Source organism: Idiotropiscis lumnitzeri, chromosome 7 (assembly GCF_059441095.1).
Source record: "Idiotropiscis lumnitzeri isolate Australia: NSW breed Sydney's pygmy pipehorse chromosome 7, RoL_Ilum_1.0, whole genome shotgun sequence".
NCBI classification, from domain to species: Eukaryota; Metazoa; Chordata; class Actinopteri; order Syngnathiformes; family Syngnathidae; genus Idiotropiscis; species Idiotropiscis lumnitzeri.
This window is the reverse complement of record NC_142397.1, coordinates 13,869,487-13,890,080: the sequence shown is the minus strand read 5'-3', so window position 1 is coordinate 13,890,080 and position 20,594 is coordinate 13,869,487. Positions and strand designations below refer to the sequence as shown.

The following is a 20,594-nucleotide window of genomic DNA, read 5'->3' as shown; positions in this document are numbered from 1 at the left end:
TTTTTTTTTTTATAGAAATTAGTTTTTTCATGAAAAGTGACACTTAGCTTCTTTGTCTTGTGCAAAATTTGTAATGGTATTATGATTATAAATTCTGATGCTTCAGATTCTTAATGAATGGCGACAAATTTCTTTCACAATAAATAAGGTATCCATTATCGGTGTGCGACACTAAAGCTTAACATTTTCACCTTCTGACGCACAAGCCAATAGAAAAGAAATAAAGTATCAATCACGTGTATATATACGGCATTTTTGTTATTATTTTTTTGCAGTTTAAACAATAACAATAATGTTCCATACTTTGCCGTGTTTCATTATTTAAAACACGTCTTATAGCGTATTTGCTCCTGACAGAGTTGCGCACTCTGGTTTCTGGAAAATTACCAAATTGTTTAAACCAGGTTAGGTTTAAAATGCGCTCACCATGGCATGGTGGAAATGATGGATGGATGAATGATGGACATTTAGCAGTAATAGTAGAATTTGAGGGGGGAAAAAAACATAGCTGCATTAAGAACCTTGATGGCATTGGTTGCTTCACCCCCAACACCTAGATAAGCATCCCTGTCCATCAACGGCGTAGCTCTTCTCACTGACTTCTCCATTTCGTGTATGTAAATGGACTGAGCGACTTGCAATGCCCCAAGAAGCATAATATGGTTTGGTGAATAGGCCGACTTATTGTGGCTCACTTCCGCATCCGTCGTCTGCAAACAAGCGATTATGGTGTCGTCATGCCCAAACACAGCTTGGTTTTTGCATTCCATTTATCATTGAATATTTGGACCCGGCCTGCACTAAGCTTACTTTGTGTGCATGGGATTTCTTAGTTGTTTACTTTTAATGATTTGCTAAAAGAAATTAATCCATAATCCATTTTGGAACATGGCGGTGACGTAAGAAAATGTGGAAAAATCAAGTGGGGTGAATGCTCTTCAGATGCACTGCATGTTCGTCTGGAACCGGTTGGTTTTGATTCTTTATCCTGTAGCTGGGTTGCCAGACCAGATTAGCGGTTGAAATGTGGAGTTTGGGAGCACCCTGGTGGTGCGGGGTCCTTAGCGGGCACTTATTTCACCTATTGGGAGGGCTGGCTTTGACGTTTCAGTTGTATATTTAGATAAGAAAATGTAGTAAATGTAAACATTTTATATAATTGAACACATTAACATATTTTTGTTCTTTTTTCATGACTACATGTAGCTCTATCGAAAAGTAGTTTTGGATTCTATGTTTGTCTTATCAGCATAGTCATACCCAAAGGCTTTTTCCATCCCACATTGAAGGGATACAAAGCAAGGCATGTCAGCAAGGAGAAATCTACCTGTTTAGGTGTGAAGCACATATGAGGCGCCGTTCGGGACATAATTCAGGAATCGCTCTCACACTCACTAGTAGAATGCGCTCATACACATAGGTGAAATGTTTTCGCTCATGCACACTAGTGAAATGCGCTCATACACATTACTGAAATGCGCTCATACACACTAGTGAAATACGCTCATACACATGGGTGAAAATGTTGTCGCTCATACACACTAGTGAAATGCGCTCATACACATTACTGAAATGCGCTCATACACATTACTGAAAAGTGCTCATACACACTAGTGAAATGCGCTCATACACATTACTGAAATGCGCTCATATACATTACTGAAATGTGCTCATACACATGGGTGAAAATGTCGCTCATACACAATACTGAAATGCGCTCATACACACGTGTGAAATCCGCTCATACACATGGGTGAAAATGTCGCTCATACACAATACTGAAATGCGCTCATACACATTACTGAAAAGTGCTCATACACACTAGTGAAATGCGCTCATACAAACAAACCCTATGACAAGCTCGCTTAACAATCCAACATTTAAAAAAATAATTTATTTAACATTTAATGGATGGGCGCCACGGCGATCGAGTGGTTGGCACGTCTGCCTCGCAGTGCAGAGATCCAGGATTCCAATCGGGGATGCGGCCATCCTGTGTGGAGTTTGCATGTTCTCCCATGCCTGCATGGGTCCTCTGGTTTCCTCCTACAGTCCCAAAAAAAAGTCTCCTACCACACCGTCGAGTTTCCTCAATGACCATGGTGCTTGGTTCTTTACGCTGGGAGGCTCGCCATCAATGCACAGGAATCTTCAATGAAGTTTTAATGCTTCCATAAGACATGACCTGTTTATTATAATTATTTATTTATTTATACCAAGACATTTGTTTTTCGTCTCATTTCTTTAGAAAAAGCTACATTTGTCTGCAAAAAAACAATCGACGTAGAACCATTTTCGATAATAATACAATATTACACAATTTTAGGTTGCAATTTCATTTAATAAAACATTGACAATTATCTTTTGAAACACCATGTATGACTCACTTTTCATTTGTTATTCAACAAGCAAAACAGTGGCGATCAAAGTCGTGCCAACTAAATGACATCTCATATGCATCTGACTGCAATAGTATCTCACATTCAAATTTACAATTACAGGTAATGGAAATGACTACTGGTGACCTCGATTCCACTGCATTTCAGTCAGAATACCTCAAACATCATAAAAATCAAAACGTTGTGTATTATTTCTCATTCTAAACATCTAAAGAAATACTGTATAATGGCCTGGCGACGTTAGCATAGTTTATAGCATATAGCATAGCTTAGCTCGTCTGCATCAAGTGAGTTACGCGCTCTTTGACGCCGATACAGATCAACATAAGGCTGTCTCCGTCTCACGGTCACTTCTGCTCACCCCAACAGCCTTCCCCGTTGCTACCACATGGAGATTCGATGGGTTTTTTTATTCGCCTCTTCAAAATCATGTCCGATGGTCTTCTCTGGCTCCCGTTTTAGCCTGTCAATCAAATAACGATGTAGGCGGGACTTCCGGTTCAAAATCGATCTCAGAATTTCTCTATTTTGACATGACTTTCGTTGCAATTACATACTGTCGCATGAACAATTTGCTAACTAAAGCACTAATAATAATAATAAATTAAAAAAAGAATGCTGTAGTGCGTTGCAACAGCATATGACATTCGTGTCGGCAACTCAAGAGATGTTTGAAGGAGAAACGATACGAACAAACCTATCAGATTCCACGGTTACCAAAGACTATTGTAGAGATCTAAAGTGAAGCTTAATTCCCCTTTCCTTCTTTGCTTTTAAAATCTGCAGCGGACAACCGCGGAATCGGCTGGTCCGGTGGTGCAAGATAAATCAGAGGATTGGCATGATTGTGTGTGTTTTTTCAGCAAATGTACCATTATTTACCCTTTTTGATAAAATAGGTACAAAATTGCGACGGTCATAAACAATGCGCACACGTCGTTCTACTTTACGTAGAGTTCCCATTTCATTATACTAAAAACAGCACACCCGGGAATAAGGAACACGTAAGGTATTTACAAAAAGTAAAAAGTCCTGGGAGTTACTGACACCTAGGGGTAGAAACAGCGCACAACCCTGGTAGAAATCTGTCGAGTCCGCCTTCAGCCCACCCAGCAAATAATTTATTTATGTATGTATTTCAGTTTAGAGGGTAATGGCAGCGTGACGTCAATACGTCGGTAGCGCGTCCTCGCCAGTGTGACGAATAAATGTTATATTCATAAGTTTGTGGGAAGGAAGTCATGCTTTGTTTCACTTACTAACGGGTTCAAGCAATGTATTTTTTCGTCCAGACATTATTTTAAACAGAAACCAATTATTAATTATTTGATCCAAACTTTCTGTATAAAGTGTATTTTCAATATTGACTTTCATCCCCTTAGCGTTTTGTTCTTTGTATGAAAATTGTTGAATGTGATTTTATTTTGTTGTATATTACATGTTAAATACTTGTTTCTTTTTTCAGAAAGGGTGTCTAATTTATGTACAAGCTTGCTGACGAAAACAATTCAGTATTGTATATGGGCGCATTTCAGTCTTGTTTATGAGCAAACCAATTTTCAGTTGTGTGTTTTTTTTTTTTAATTTTCAGCGTTTCAGTATTGTAAATTAGTGCATTTCACTTGTATTTGGGAGCAAAACGAAATCAGTAGCACGTATGAGAGTGTTTCGTTGTGCGTATGAAAGCGTTTCAGTAGTGTGTATGTGACCATTTCAGTCGTGTGTATGGGAGGTTTTTTCACGTAGGTGTGTCAAAGGATTTCAGTAGATTGTATGCGCACGTTTCAACGTGTTGTGTGAGTGTGTTTCACTTGACTGTGTACGCGTATTTCACCATAGTGTGTGAGAGGTATTTATATATGACGTCATCGGAACTCCTTTCCTTAGTCTTTCAAAGTAAAACATGTCCGCTGCCCAAAAGTCATGAAGTGGCCGAACTCAAGCAATGCCATAACTTGGTGACATACTGCATAGAATATATATATAATATAATCCATATTTGTGTTGATTATTCTCTTAAAATAACGCTTTTGCTCATTTAGTAAACATGTATGCTTTTAATTTGGAGGTTGCATTTTTTTTAAGACGATCGGGACAGCCAATAGGAAGTCGTGTAGTCGCTGGCGTTCATGTGACGTTTGAGGATGGGCATTCTTTTTTTAATTTATTATTATTATTAGTGCTTTAGTTAGCAAATTGTTCATGCGACAGTATGTAATTGCAACGAAAGTCATGTCAAAATAGAGAAAATTCTGAGGTCGATTTTGAACCGGAAGTCCCGCCTACATCGTTATTTGATTGACAGGCTAAAACGGGAGCCAGAGAAGACCATCGGACATGATTTTGAAGAGGCGAATAAAAAAACCCATCGAATCTCCATGTGGTAGCAACGGGGAAGGCTGTTGGGGTGAGCAGAAGTGACCGTGAGACGGAGACAGCCTTATTTTGATCTGTATCGGCGTCAAAGAGCGCGTAACTCACTTGATGCAGACGAGCTAAGCTATGCTATATGCTATAAACTATGCTAACGTCGCCAGGCCATTATACAGTATTTCTTTAGATGTTTAGAATGAGAAATAATACACAACGTTTTGATTTTTATGATGTTTGAGGTATTCTGACTGAAATGCAGTGGAATCGAGGTCACCAGTAGTCATTTCCATTACCTGTAATTGTAAATTTGAATGTGAGATACTATTGCAGTCAGATGCATATGAGATGTCATTTAGTTGGCACGACTTTGATCGCCACTGTTTTGCTTGTTGAATAACAAATGAAAAGTGAGTCATACATGGTGTTTCAAAAGATAATTGTCAATGTTTTATTAAATGAAATTGCAACCTAAAATTGTGTAATATTGTATTATTATCGAAAATGGTTCTACGTCGATTTTTTTTTTTGCAGACAAATGTAGCTTTTTCTAAAGAAATGAGACGAAAAACAAATGTCTTGGTATAAATAAATAAATAATTATAATAAACAGGTCATGTCTTATGGAAGCATTAAAACTTCATTGAAGATTCCTGTGCATTGATGGCGAGCCTCCCAGCGTAAAGAACCAAGCACCATGGTCATTGAGGAAACTCGACGGTGTGGTAGGAGACTTTTTTTTGAGACTGTAGGAGGAAACCAGAGGACCCATGCAGGCATGGGAGAACATGCAAACTCCACACAGGATGGCCGCATCCCCGATTGGAATCCTGGATCTCTGCACTGCGAGGCAGACGTGCCAACCACTCGATCGCCGTGGCGCCCATCCATTAAATGTTAAATAAATTATTTTTTTAAATGTTGGATTGTTAAGCGAGCTTGTCATAGTGTTTGTTTGTCTGAGCGCATTTCACTAGTGTGTATGAGCACTTTTCAGTAATGTGTATGAGCGCATTTCAGTAATGTGTATGAGCGCATTTCAGTATTGTGTATGAGCGACATTTTCACCCATGTGTATGAGCGCATTTCAGTAATGTGTATGAGCGCATTTCAGTAATGTGTATGAGCGCATTTCACACATGTGTATGAGCGCATTTCACACATGTGTATGAGCGGATTTCACACGTGTGTATGAGCGGATTTCACACGTGTGTATGAGCGACATTTTCACCCATGTGTGTGAGCGCATTTCAGTAATGTATATGAGCGCATTTCAGTAATGTGTATGAGCGCATTTCACACATGTGTATGAGCGGATTTCACACGTGTGTATGAGCGCATTTCATGAGTGTGTATGAGCGACATTTTCACCCATGTGTATGAGCGCATTTCAGTAATGTGTATGAGCGCATTTCACTAGTGTGTATGAGCGCATTTCACTAGTGTGTATGAGCGACAACATTTTCACCCATGTGTATGAGCACATTTCAGTAATGTGTATGAGCGCATTTCACTAGTGTGTATGAGCGCATTTCACTAGTGTGTATGAGCGACAACATTTTCACCCATGTGTATGAGCGTATTTCACTAGTGTGTATGAGCGCATATCAGTAATGAGTATGAGCGCATTTCACTAGTGTGTATGAGCGAAAACATTTCACCTATGTGTATGAGCGCATTCTACTAGTGAGTGTGAGAGCGATTCCTGAATTATGTCCCGAACGGCGCCTCATAAGCACATCCGCTGACTTTGTCATTTCACTTCTCTCTATCCTCCCATCGCCATGCCTCCAGTTGTTTCTGCTGTGAAGTGAAGGCATCCTGCTGTGTGTTTGAGTGCCCCCATCTGAGTGCCTGCGTGAGGCCTGGCACGTGGTGCCGCAACTGTATGAGTGCAATGATGTTCCGTGCTGGGGCCTGTGTTACTTTGAATGAATTTGTAAAAAGGCCTGTCATGACCATCAATACTTTTCAAACGGATAGCTTAATAGATCACATTATTATTGATGGTACTGATATTAAAAGCGTAAGAGAAAGCAAGTTTCTGGACTTTATTCTGGAGGAAAATTTGTGTTGGAAGCACATACACAGAAGAAAAAGTTAAAATGATCAAAAACCATAGCTCTATTATACAAAGTGAAGGAGACACTGGATAATAAAGCAGTGTATATTTTATATAGCACTATGATTGTTCCGTATCTGACCTACTGCATTGAAGTATGGGGAAATGCCTGCAAAACATATACTCAAATCAATATTTGCTTTTCAAAAAAAGAGCCAAAAGAATAGTTCGTAGAAACCAACAAATTCACTATTTTAAAATTGTTGTAATTTTGTGAATTAGTAGATTATAGTAGAATGCAATTTATACTGAAAGCTCTCAAAAAAACTTTGTCAACATTCAGAAGATTTGGAAAAAAGACATTTTTGTTTCACTGAACGAGATTGATTGAGTCGTCACTTGGGAACTGAATACTTTATTTTTGTTATTGTAAATGTAGTTGATCGTAAATATTTTATATTTTAACATACTAGTTATGTGATAACTCTTTTGCATGTACTGTCACTTCAGTGTACAAAAATATTTATAATACATGGTACATGGATTTCCCTGTTTTTCTTTTCTCTTTCAATCTTCAGTATACTTCATCCTTAACGTATGATGGTGTGCTCGTGATGGCTGAGGCTTTTCGCACTCTCCGTCGTCAGAAAATTGACATAAGTCGACGGGGAAATGCTGGAGACTGCTTGGCCAATCCCGCTGCTCCTTGGAATCAAGGAATAGATATGGAACGAGCACTCAAGCAGGTGCTTATTTAAGTTTTTCATCGATCGAAGGGCTACTACTGGCTTTTCTTTGCTTGTTGCTTGCTGTTTGGTCAATTTTGTCGATTCATTATATGGTCCATCCATGCATACAGTACATACACAACATTAACTGTGTTACACTTGAGAACCATTCAATATTTGTCTTTCGACTTGACTCTCATTATTGTTATAAATCCAGGTGCGCATTCAGGGCCTGACTGGCAATATCCAATTTGATCACTTTGGACGGAGAATCAATTATACTATGGATGTGTTTGAACTGAAGAGCAACGGACCACGCAAGGTAGGCTCTTTTTTTTTTTTAAATCAGTCATAAGATAAGCCATTTAGAACAATATATTTTTTCTGAAAGCACAGCCTGACAGGGCAAGATGGATTTTAGTGTTGGAGGAAAGAGAAACAAAATATCAAAGGCTGTCAGAAGGCTTGAGAAATGTTGATGTATCCTGCAATTCAAATCAAAATCCAAAAGCTGGCAGGCAGGAAACACAAGGTCACACTCAGCAAACAAGACAACGAAAAAGATCAGGAACAGCGGGATGAAGGCTGTGTCTACAAGTACTTGAATATTTGTGTGTGTGTGTTTGCTCCCTCTGGTGTCATAAGCCCTAACATTTAAAAACAATCCCAGGTAGAACTCTATTCTTTAACGGTTGCTTTAACAGGACAGGCACTAAAACAACACTGCAAATCTGAGAACAATGAGGTCAAAGTGTATTATGTTGTTATTTCTGTTTTTGACATCCTTAAAAAATAAATAAATAAAAATCTGAATCACGATTTTAACCCATTTCCCCCCCACACTTTAATAAAAACAAAAATCTAATTATGACATTTTTGCACAACATAATCACGACTCAATCATTTTAATTGTGACTAAATTATGGCTTCAATATTTGTTATTTTATTATATCAAAAATAGGATCATGTGGAGAATGACACGAGTCACTTTTCAGAATAGAAATGTGGTTGAAATGGTAAAGCACAGTATATTACATGTTGCTGTAATGTTCTTATCTGTTATAGTACAAGTGTTAAAATAATTCACATGTTGGATAATACTCTTCAAGAATAAATTCAACGACTTTATCTAGCTCAAGAAATGGGAAAATGTATTAAAATTCCCGCATTATTCAAAAGCTTTGATGCTAATAATGCTAGTAACTAATTGGCTAAATTAAGATAATGGTAACAGATTTCAAAAGCAGGACTATGTGGCTTGAATTATATAACTCACCTTTTGTCAAAATTAAACTAAAGTAAATGGTGGAGCCTTTGATTGCGTTTGCTTTGGCCGTCTAAATGACTAGTGACAGTCCGGTTCTGGGCCAGCCAGCCTGACACAACTAAAGTGTCATTAGCGACTTGCGTATTGATGAACAAGGCAGCTCGTAGCTGCGAGAACTAATGCGAATTGCACGACACATTGACCGTTGACACTTCATATGTACGTTGTGGTAATTTGCTTCAATTCGACACGCTGTCACAGTAATATGCTTCAATCCGACATGCTGCCCACAGACAAGATCACTCAGCATCGGCGCTCTCTGCAGCGATCGGTGATGAGGGGATTGACGATATGGACAGGACATTTGATTTTGCTCGCTTTCAACCTGTTTCAACAATCCAACCCATGATTTTTTTTTTTAAATATCTGGAATAATCAATGTTAGGGGCGCAAAAACTTTGTGTTAGGTGATTTGGGTTACAAAATAAAAAGATCCATAACAGCAGCAACTCTGTCATGAGGTCCTGCTTCCAAACATAATTAGTAGCATTTGTCTGTGAAAATGTACACAAAACCATGCATACTTCTCCAGCTGCATGCCAGGTAGGGTGCCTATATTTTAGAGGTACAACGATTAATCAATTCAATTATCAAATTAATTGATGATTATTTTGATAAGCAACGAACCGTTCAACATTTTTCTTTACGTTTTCTGACATAATACAACCCAAACCAGTCACTGAAGCTAAATTCAAATTTGTTTGCCCAGTTCTTGCGCTGCCAATTTTGAATAAAGTCCTGTTTTTGAATGTAGAGATTGAAGTTAAAAGTTTTTTTTTTTTTAAACCACATAATAATTGACCTACTACATTTACTAAACTTTTTATACTTTGAAATGTCACCCCCAACACTAAAAATCATCTCTGATACTTACTTAAAGGGGAAGTCAACACTTTTATTTTTAACAATAATATGTTCTATACACCCCCACCAGTATAAATACGGCATTCTGATTAATCTTGCATTTGTGGAATGAGTTAAGCAGCAAAATCCACTCGTTTTTAGCCATCTCAGGGGTAAGCCATTTTGACACTTGCCGCCGATTGAAGATGACATCACAGTAGCTCAGGGTTCAGCTAATGACCAATAATGGCTCAGCTTCAGAAAACAGGTGAGCCATGATTGGTCATTACCTGAGCAACTGTGATGTCATTTTTAGTTGACAGAAGTGACAAATTGACAGACCCTTGGCCATCAAGTGTTCGTCAGGGATGGGTTAAATGCAGAGATCAAATTTAGCTGTACATAAAAATACATGTTACATTGTGACAGTACCTTCACCTTTAACTCGTTTGCTAAGCCTTTATAATGTTCATAGAAATTTGAGTGTTGTGCACAAAACTGAGCTAAGCAACCAAACAATGTGAGAACATTCCTCCTTCCTCACAAAATTTGCAGTCAACTTATGCTGAAAGTAGAGAGATACAGAAAAAAGTCTTGAACACAAGAATAAAACAAAAGTGTGACAGGAGTGTTGTGAAAAAACACTCCTGTCGATGTTATCAGAGCTTTCTTGGATGTATACGTTTGGGAGCGTCTAAACACAATTAACCTTGATGTACATAAAAGTCTGCAAAGATGTAAAGCGGCAGACTGGATGCATTCATCATGATGAGCTAAGCCTTTCCTACTAATATTTTCTGACTGGAAGGAAACAGGTATTCCTACAATAAACAAAACAAATAAAAGAGCATCTCATTTCAGTTCCTTCGACAGTGTAGTGCGTTTTATTGAAAGTTCTTGGCTCACACTCAATATCGTCAGTTCCAGGGGGAAATTTGTCACTGGACCTATTTTGTTGGTTGGCTTTTACTTTTGTTCTATCTATTCTTATTAGTTTTATTTGTCCCTTGTCTTGATTGTAATTGTGTTTTCGGTTGACTTGAGCTATAAAACAGACTAATTGAATGATTTCTTCTTTGTCACTTCCCCGCCCGCACTTGTTCGGGTCAGATCGGTTACTGGAATGACATCGACAAACTTGTCTTGGTCCAGAATGAAAATTCCTTGTCCAATGACAGCTCAGCGATGGAGAACCGGACTGTAATCGTGACCACTATCATGGTAATGTTCCAACGCACTGCTTTGCTTTCTGCATAATTATGACGCTAGTTTGAAGACCTGGGCATCTGTAATAATTTTATTACAGAATTTAACCAAATCTCTGATTTCATCACATAACACAATATACACAATACGTTAATAGCGATGTAATATCTGCTTAGGTGGCTGGATTTACACTGCAAGTGCCAAATTCCAATTTAGAGCCGCTATCCATTTTTTTTGGACAATTCACACAAATCCAATATTGTTGCATTTTCATCGACCGATCTCGTCGATTCAACCTGCATGCAGATGTTGCCAAGGCACCGCAGAAGTAAGCATCCATCCATCCAAATGATGCATACTAATTAAAAAGGTTTTCTGTTTTTGTTGGCTTGAGATGAATCTTATCCCTTTGTGATTCTGGTGTGGGTAACCTCAGCATTACTCTGTTGGCCACCGTCTGCAATTATTCATTTTGGAGAATGATCTGCATACGTCTAATATACTGGAACATGTCGCTATTTTTGTTTACAGCAATAGCAGTATAATTTACAGGATGTGTTTGTTAACGTGTCTATTTGTGTTGTTTGGGCAGAGTGGGTGTGGCGTGGGTATACATCACCAAGCAGTGTGTTTGGATCAGACTTGCAATGACAGGGTGCGGTATACTGTATCTGATTTGTCCGCTTACACTGCCGTCACATTGGTAGGCACATAATAGATTTGTAAGTGGCCTCATTCCAATCTCTATCCAATTTCATGTTGTTGCTTCTTTTATTTTTTTTGTGCAATTGTGTCACTTGAACCATGTAGTGTAAATCCAGCCTAATCGAGGGAGACGAGAGTGAGTGTCCTGCAGCAAATTTCTATTCATGCCTCAGAAAACTCAGAACAAGTTTAAGCAAGCCCTCGGAGCGTGGCCGCAAGGGAGTGACACTTGATTATACTAATGTCTCATTAATAGGCAAATCGAAAACCGACCTCGGATCACCATTCAGATGTGACCTCAGTCTGGTCTCTTCTAATGACTTTCATGTGCCCAGCCCACTGCCAATTAAATAATCATGACACAGTGTCAATCCAAGGAAAAGGAGGGCTGAGCGTGTTTGTTTAAGAGATTTGACATCGTCCATCTGTGGCCGATTTGTGGTAGGCCACCCTCGTTTCCTCTAAATGTGTCCTGTTCAATTTGGCAGACAAACTGAAAGAAACTCCAAAGTCTCATTTCAGTATGTCTGATCTATTTCCTCTATGACAGACATGAAAGCAGACGCACATTCCGACATACTCTCCCTCATGACGTACGATTTACTTTGTTTTCTTGCTTTTATAGAGATAGCACTTTTTTAGTTGTGATTGACATGGCGAAAGATGCAATAACTTGGGAATTTTTATTATTGTAATTGTGGTTACTGTAAGATAGAATTCCACTCGATCATAATGAGGTGTCCAATATTTATTTAATGAGGCCAGTGTACATACATACAGCTGTTTAATTGATTTCAAGACGTGTGTACACACAAGATGGTCTGATGAGTGTGAAGTCTTAACTTGAAACAAATCATTTGTGTCGGTCTTTTAAAATGTGATTTGCGGTGTGTCGGGGGGGTGAGTGTGGTCAGGTGGCAGTGCATTACTGTACACGTCTTTTCGATGTGTCTTCCCATTTTCTCCCACAACACGTCTGTCCTCTTCCTCTGCCCTGACTCCATCTGCCCCACTGTTTCTCTCGTCACGCCTCCTTCATACCTCTCTGTGGATGGATACCTCAGCAGACTTTGGCTAACGTTAGCTCAGCCACCTCCTCCTCTTTGCAGCCTCTGATGAAGAAGAAGCCTCTGCTGCGACACTGAAGAAACAGCAACTCACTGCAACTCAACTGAGGCCCGGCCTTTGGAGAAAGACACAAAGACTGATAGACTGAGGCTCTCGAAAGCTCTGCATTCAAACATCGTGTATTTCCTTTTGATTTTTTTCTCATTGCCATGTGTGTGGCCAAAGATTTTTGCGCAACTTCCTAAACATCCATATCCACAATATAGCTATTCATTCATGACTATATATAACTTTGTGGTTTACATATACTACAGGACAAGTGGTAGGCCAGGATGAGCTTTGATGTTTTTCATCTTTTTCATCGCAATCTTTTTGACTTTGTAAAAAAGTAAACTCAATGACAGAATCAGTTTACATTTTATTGAGGATTTGGACAAAGGTCACCATTTGAGTCAGTGGATGAAGAAATAATCTGCTGGATAACAAAGAGATCAACAAGGGAATATAAACATTTTTTTTTGGAGCCGAGTACCATCAGCGGAGTACTGAGCTCTACTGAATCTAAATACGCAACCATTATATCAACCAACAAATTAAATGACGACTTGCAAAGAACTGCATACAGTACCATGGTCCTATTAATAACCAATTTTGGTGAGAATCTTAATGAACATTAATGATGCCAGAGAAGAAAAAATAATCACCGCAAATATATGGGCAAATTCTAAATGTATCTTTAATCAGGATCTTATCAAGCTAACATATTTTCAGCAATTCCAGTATAATGTGAAAACCCCTGTTTAATATGGTTTTATGCTCGTGTTTGAGGCTAGCAATTACACAGATTTTGGCTAATTAAGCAAATCGTCAATAAATTAATCGTCTTACTACCACAATGACCCAAAAATAATGTAGTGGTAACTGATGTGACGACGTGAAATCTCATTTATTTATTCGTAATATCCCATATATGTCATGTCTCACCTTCATTGATGTGTTTGCGTGTGTGCGTGCGTGCGTGGGGGTGTGTGTGTGTGTGTGCGTGCGTGTGTGCATGCAGTGTGCCATAGTGCAGAGAGAGACATGGGTCCACATCCACATTTCACTCACTAGACAACGGTAAACTTTTATTGTGCTTTTTGCCATTTAGCCTCATTAAACCAGCTTTAAGGTAGCTTTCAACAACATGTACTCGAGGGTTATGTAAGGCCATTCTTACTTGAAAAGAAAATGGCATCAAATCGACCGATCAAATTGTGACTGTGATTGACAAAGTCGAAACACGCACCAAGTTCCGTCATTTATTAATTTGACGAGGCCTTGTGTTTCAATACAGCTCATCCTTCATCTTCATGACTGAGCTCCATCATTTTTGTAAATCTACTGTCATGCCTGCAGGGTCAACTTGTCTCCAATGAATTTCACTTCCTCCGAGAGGAAGTGTGAAGGTCTAGCCATTAAATCAAGGCCAAAATTCCTTTCCTTGCCCACTGAATTTAAGAGTAAATAAATTTTGATTTACTTATACATTACTTCAACTAAGTCCTTCACTTTACTTTTCACCTGAAATTTCGTCAACACCCTTCTTTAGTTGTTATTCAGCGCCATCAATGCAACACTGACACTGGCGAACTACACACCTGAAAAATTCAGTGACATATGGGCCCATTTACACACGTCGCATGACCTTTCCAAGTATATGATTCATGCATGCATGCCTTTACGCCACCGCAGAATAAAAATCACAAACACTACAGAAGGGAAAAGTGCACTGCAATTGTGATCAATTGTTAAGTTGTGTGGCGTTTCCCGTCGTGCTTAGCATGCAGTTGTTGTTTGTATTACAAATACATTGTAATGTCTTATTAATGCTGTTGGCTGCCCTTGGTTTTATGGCTCATAAAAAAAAGAAAAAAAAAGCTGTGTTTGGGGGTTTTATCTGTTTGAAAATTTTAATATTTGATAACATTTGATGAAACAATGAAATTCCATTTTATTGTATAACAAACAACAGCTGGATTACCGCAATAACATTTTGTGCTTTGTTGAAGGGAGTTCAGAAGGAGAAATTCACACAAGGAATCTGTAGAGCGGAAGCGCAAAATTTATTTAGTATCCAACACAGCAGAGGTTGGTTTATTATTTGTTGGGATTTTGAAACATTTGCCCCCCCTATATGAACTAAGTAACTAATCATGTTAACCAATGTGGTCAACATCATGAAACACCCTTAAAAACAAGTAACGACACTAAAGCAGGTGTTGGCAATTAAATTGAATCCAGGGATTGGATTCCATTTTTACCTAAAGGGGAATTCAAAACTTCCTGTTTTATACCTTCTTTATCTATTGCGAGTGTTTACCTAAATCTACTGTGCATTTATTCCAAAGAAAATACATGTTTGCATCTACTCGCCAACGGGGGCTGCCTTATAGTCATGTGACATGTATCAGCCCTTTCTGCTTTACTTACTGACAAAAACTGGCAAAGTTAGTAAATATTCAACAACGGCAATAAACACATCAATTAACCAGCTAATGGCAGAAGCGCTAACTCGCAACGGCTGTTCTCATCAGTCGCCGGGGTTAGAAGCTCGTGGCTAACAGCTAGCTGCCTTGGCCATTTCCCCATGATGTTCAGTCATTCGGCCGGCGTTGACGTTTTCTCCTAATGTTGCTTGGGCGTTGATGGTTTATTCCAGTAAATTCCTGTCCCATCAAGCCTGTAATAATCCGATTACCGTAGTGAGACTGATTGATGTACATTTCACATATTATTGTAAAGAACATTTTTGCCTTGCGTTCCCATTCAGAGTATTTTGATAAAGGAGTAAATTGTATTATTGTACTTAGCTTGTATTTGTGTAAATATGGTGCATGTGATGTTAAAATTAGGAAAGAAAATGGTTAACTAAATTATCAGCATAAAACATTACATTATATCAATATTTAATCAACATCCTTCAGAAAAAAACTTGTCTACAGTGTGCATCAGTTTTTCTATATTTTGAAGTCTGTGCATTTGAGTGCATTTTACAGCATAATGTTAACTTTTCCTGGTCTGCAGTATCATTATTAGGACAAGTTCCACCGGGCAGAAAATAAAAATACGGGTTACCTAAAGACCACTGATGCAATTTTTTTTTTTAAGAGGGCAGGAAAAGTTGCTAAATATGCAACAGTGAATAAGTTCGCATGACTTAAGTTGTTGCTCTTCCTTGTATAGCCCAATAAAATCAGCGATTTACATATAAAATACAGCACTTTTTGTCATGACCCGTGTCGGGCATGTCTGTGTTTTGTTATTGTTTTCGTCACCTCCCTGCCATGTGCACGTTGTTTATGTTTTGTCAGCTGTGTAGGGGCGTTTCCCTCTCAGCCGTCTCGTCCTCACCAGCCACGCACCTGTTCCCTGTCAACCATCACGCACCTGATTCCCATCTGCTCCCCTGATTACTCGGACTATTTATCCACCCCTTGCCGACAGCTCAGCGTCGGAACATTTGTCCTGCTACGCCCTGTTACGGACTTTCACGACCACCCTCCTTCTCGCTCATGCCCCCTGCTCCATGCTCATGCCCCCTGCTCCATGCTCATGCCCCCTGCTCCATGCTCATGCCCCCTGCTCATACCCCCGGTCCCTGGTGTTCTGTCACGATCCTCGTCACTTGTCTTCTTTCGTTCTATTTAGTCACGTTTAGTTTGTCCACGCCACGTTGTTTGTCCTCGTTTGTTTCATTTAATAAATTCCCTTTAAGTTTATCCGTTTCCCTGCTTCCTCGCTTTCTGGGTCCACCTCCTCTTCGCCGAACGGCGAACCCTGACAACTTTTGTTTCCTTTTTTTTTTTTTTTTACTTTGTGAGGGCTGGTAAGAGACTTTTGACAGGCGCGATGTGGCTCGTGAGCCTTATTTTGCCGATGTCTGCACTTGAGCGGTGAGCCAGTAAGTGGCTATCTCGCTCCTGATTAGCATTTGGCGTCTCTTCCGTTTCCAATATTCATCACTTCTTCCACATGGCGAACAGCAGTCAACTGCTGCCTCAATATTGCATCATCTCCAGCTGACATGGCACTGAAACGCTCGATAGCACTTTACACTCCACTAGGACGGAATGGGACTTGGCTTACTTTTGCCCACTCTTCTATTAACAACTCATGGCTGAATGATGCACTGAATGTTCTCGGGTGACGCCACACATGAGCGTTTGACCCAAGATTCTGTACAACTTTAAAGGCATTTTGCCCTAAGATTTTGTCTGAATTCCTATTTGCACCGCCTTGAAGCTGCTCAGAATTTGGAGTTTCAATGAAATCAAGCTAAAACATTATACTGCAATATGCACATTCGTCCTTCAGCATTGTATGTCATTGTAATTGTTTGTTTTGTTTCTTATACCAAATTAGTGAAAAGTGTCATGTTAACTTGGTCCTCTTGTAGAAAAATGCAGTTGACTTGACAAAGTGACACAACAACTGAGGAGCTAAATGTTGAAGTGTTTTGCTCTTTTTAGATAGCTCGGAGACAATCATGCTGACTCCCTTGGCCAATACATCAGTGAGTGCATGATTATGCGCTGTAATTTGACTAATTGAGGAATGAATGGACTGATTATCCATCTGACAGACTGAAATAGGCTGTGACCGTTTGGCTCGGCCCTCTGGCTGTTGCAATGGATGGCTCACAGGCATATTTGATGCCTCGGCCGTTGGTTATTCATTATGCGACAGTCTAGCGTTTTGTAACGCTGAACTGATTGTTTTGAATGACTGGACTTTTCACTGTCCAGCTGTTTTTGCCATAGAGCAAACTGGCTCACACTCAAAGAGCAAGCCTGAACTGTCTCTTTGGCATTGAATGTGAACCTTTTTATGCCTTATCAATCCCAACCATTTGCTCCTACAACGCTCTATTTTAACCCACCAACTTTTTTTGTACTTCATAGCCGTTTGGATCATTTGTTGCTCTCGTCTCTCCTTTTGTACCTTTTCGCACATTCTTGATTCAAATTCTCCATGTTTCCATCTCCCCTTGGACTGATCCAGCCCTTCATCTTTCCTTCTCTGGTGTTTCAGACTGGATTAGAATTATCAGGTTTGAGTGAGGGTTTTCAAGTCAGATTTTTTTGCTTGCATTTTTAATCTTTAAGAGAAAAAGAAATCATGTATGTCTAAGTGCGTGCTGAGATTGGTTGGTCAGGTACGTATCAGCGGCTCTCAGCTGCCCTAGAGCTAACCTGTATGGAATGTGCCCTATAGACGATCTAACGATCCTTCGACTTTATGAGATTGTCAACACATTAAAACCCTCAACAATCTAATATGTCATATCACCCACCAACGACTTCAAAATATATATTTTCATATATTTTTTACAAGAGCCAGGACTGCAGTTCTATACCGGCTCATTACCCGTCAATGGCTGCTCACCTTTTCTTTATTCTTTTTTGTACAAATGACCCACTGCCCAATAATCATGTTTACAAATTAGAATCACTTCATACTCATACCGCTTAGTAATATGTCGACTAAGACCCTCTTTGTCTGCAGGGAGCAGGTAATGCTAAGTTAGGGAAAATGCTTTGCTTGGCTGTGAGAACTGTGATCAGGTTTTAGGTTGTTCTGTAATAGTGTACGAAAGTCATACTTCTGTGAACTGTATTTTTTTTGAAGCGCATGAGACAGGGGCACTCACACACAGCGTCATTTCTAAATGGAGTACACTACACAGTGTAGTCTACGAATAGCATACCGTACGTTATTTAAAGTGAAGCCAAACTTTAGGCATCTTTTGCATCTTTCAGTATTCATTACTGGCCAACATTACAACATATCCCATAGACTAGTGCGTGTGTCTACGACAAATGTCCGCTTAGTCAACATGGACGGTGGCCAAACATGATTTTTGACATTATTTATTGCCCTGAGGCCGACATTTTTGAATCAACCATTTTTTGTGGTCCACTTAGTCGAGTTTGACAATTGTTTTTCCCCCAGCACATTATAAAAAATTTAACTAAACAGTCACCAAAAATTGGAATCAAAATAGGGCACTGTTAATCCAAATTTAAACAGCCAGCACATTATTTTTCCATCTTCAGGTGCACATGGTGGTTTTGTTCTGATTCACCCCATTTGCACTTTTTGGACACCCATTCCTTGCCCTGGTATGACACAAACAAGCATGAAATTGTCCCCAAACACGCGCACATGCACACTTAACCTTCACACTGGGACAAAGGCATCTGGCACTAACTGATAAAAAAAACAAAAAAAAAAACATTAAGGCGACTTTGAAATGATAATGTTCCCTCCTGTGTGCATGTTTATGTGTGTTTATGTGCGCGTGCACACGTGCGTTGCTTTTATCATATTAGCTCCGCAGAGTGAGTTGATCAAATTTTAACCACTTAACCTTCGAACATGAAGTTGAGAGTAATTTGAAAAGGAGACAAGTGGAATGATGGCGTTTTTCTTGTTTGGGCAATCCGCACTCACACTCATACCTACGGACAATTTGACACTGCTCAATCAACCTGCCATGCATATTTTTGCAATGTGGGAGGAAACCAAAGTACCCGGAGAAAACCCACGAAGGCACGGGGAGGATATGCAAATTCCATACAGAAATACATGAGCCGGAACCGAACTCTTCACCTTTGCGCTGTGAGGCCATCCATCGTGCTAACCAGTCAGCTACTGTGCTGCCCAATTCTAATAAATATTCATTATTATTATTGTTATAAATGTAATGATGTTGCATTTCAACTCATGCTAACTTCCATGCATATAGAATGTGAAAATAATCTTTCTTCTAATGATCTTTTTGTGCATTCTGGATATATTACCCAACTTGTAACAGGATCATCTAGCTCCTTTAACATAGTTGAAACTTCCAAATAAAACAATTTAATTTGATGCGATGCCGGTTAATTTGAAGTCAACAGCAAATGAGATAAAACTGTGCATGACTACATTATGCCGTCTAGCTCTCATTTGGGTGATATTCCCAGTCAGTGAGCAGCTTAGATTGCTGTGTTGATCTATTAGAGGGCGCACGTCTGGTGTTCATTAATTTTATGATTCATGTTGAGTCAATGGAATGAGCGCCCAGGGACCTGCTAATGTTTCTCCTAATGTCATTGGAGGAGGAACGGTTTTGTGCGTTCTGACACAATGGGGCAATAGAGTATTCATGTGATGGTTATATTAAAGCTGATTAAAGTGTTAAATGTGATTTCAAAATTAAGAAAACACTGGTTTTCTTTGGCGTAGACAACTTTCTCAATGGTTAATAGGCGCCGTAGAGTGAGAAAATTGTCCACTGTCCTCCTTTAGATGTAAAACTTTTGGACAATGACGAATGGAAAACCGAAGGCAATATGTGCATGCATGCTAGTATTGTGACGCATCCATTTTACGGGTGGTAAAATTGTAGGAAATATCTTTAGCCCCCTTTAGAGCGATAACTTTCACTCCTATGGTAAGACTCTTTAAAAAATGTTGGAGTGTCTCAGTGAGATTTCTATCCAGAACAATACTTGAAAGGTCACAATAAAAAAAAAAATAATCTGAGGATATTTTTACAAAAGGTACCAAAAATATTACGTCAAAATAAAGACTTAAAACGGTGTCTTGTTTAAATTATTTAATTTATCCATGCTTTTTGAAATGTAGTTATTTTACATTATTTAGTAAACAAAGTAGAACTATATCACACTTGTCTGCATCAAAAAAGAAAAAGTGTGTTAACCACATTTTCTAGGGCAGTGTCGTTCCAAATACCTCGTTAGTTTTTCTCTATATGTTCCCATTTTCTTTCATGAATATTTATATATATATATATATATATATATATATATATATAAGCTATATATATAAAAGCTATA

At 39.0% G+C, this 20,594-nt stretch overlaps 1 protein-coding gene across 6 annotated transcripts in view; it reads left to right on the top strand.

The window, feature by feature from the left end:
* gria4a (glutamate receptor, ionotropic, AMPA 4a) overlaps positions 1-20,594 on the top strand; it is a 110,046-nt gene that overhangs the window by 57,014 nt on the left and 32,438 nt on the right. For all 6 annotated transcript variants that reach the window (XM_088301025.1, XM_088301023.1, XM_088301026.1 and 3 more), the window contains exons 8-10: positions 7,410-7,577; positions 7,777-7,881; positions 10,840-10,950. In XM_088301025.1, the coding sequence (XP_088157151.1) occupies positions 7,410-7,577; positions 7,777-7,881; positions 10,840-10,950 (384 nt within the window). The remainder of the gene's footprint in view (positions 1-7,409; positions 7,578-7,776; positions 7,882-10,839; positions 10,951-20,594) is intronic.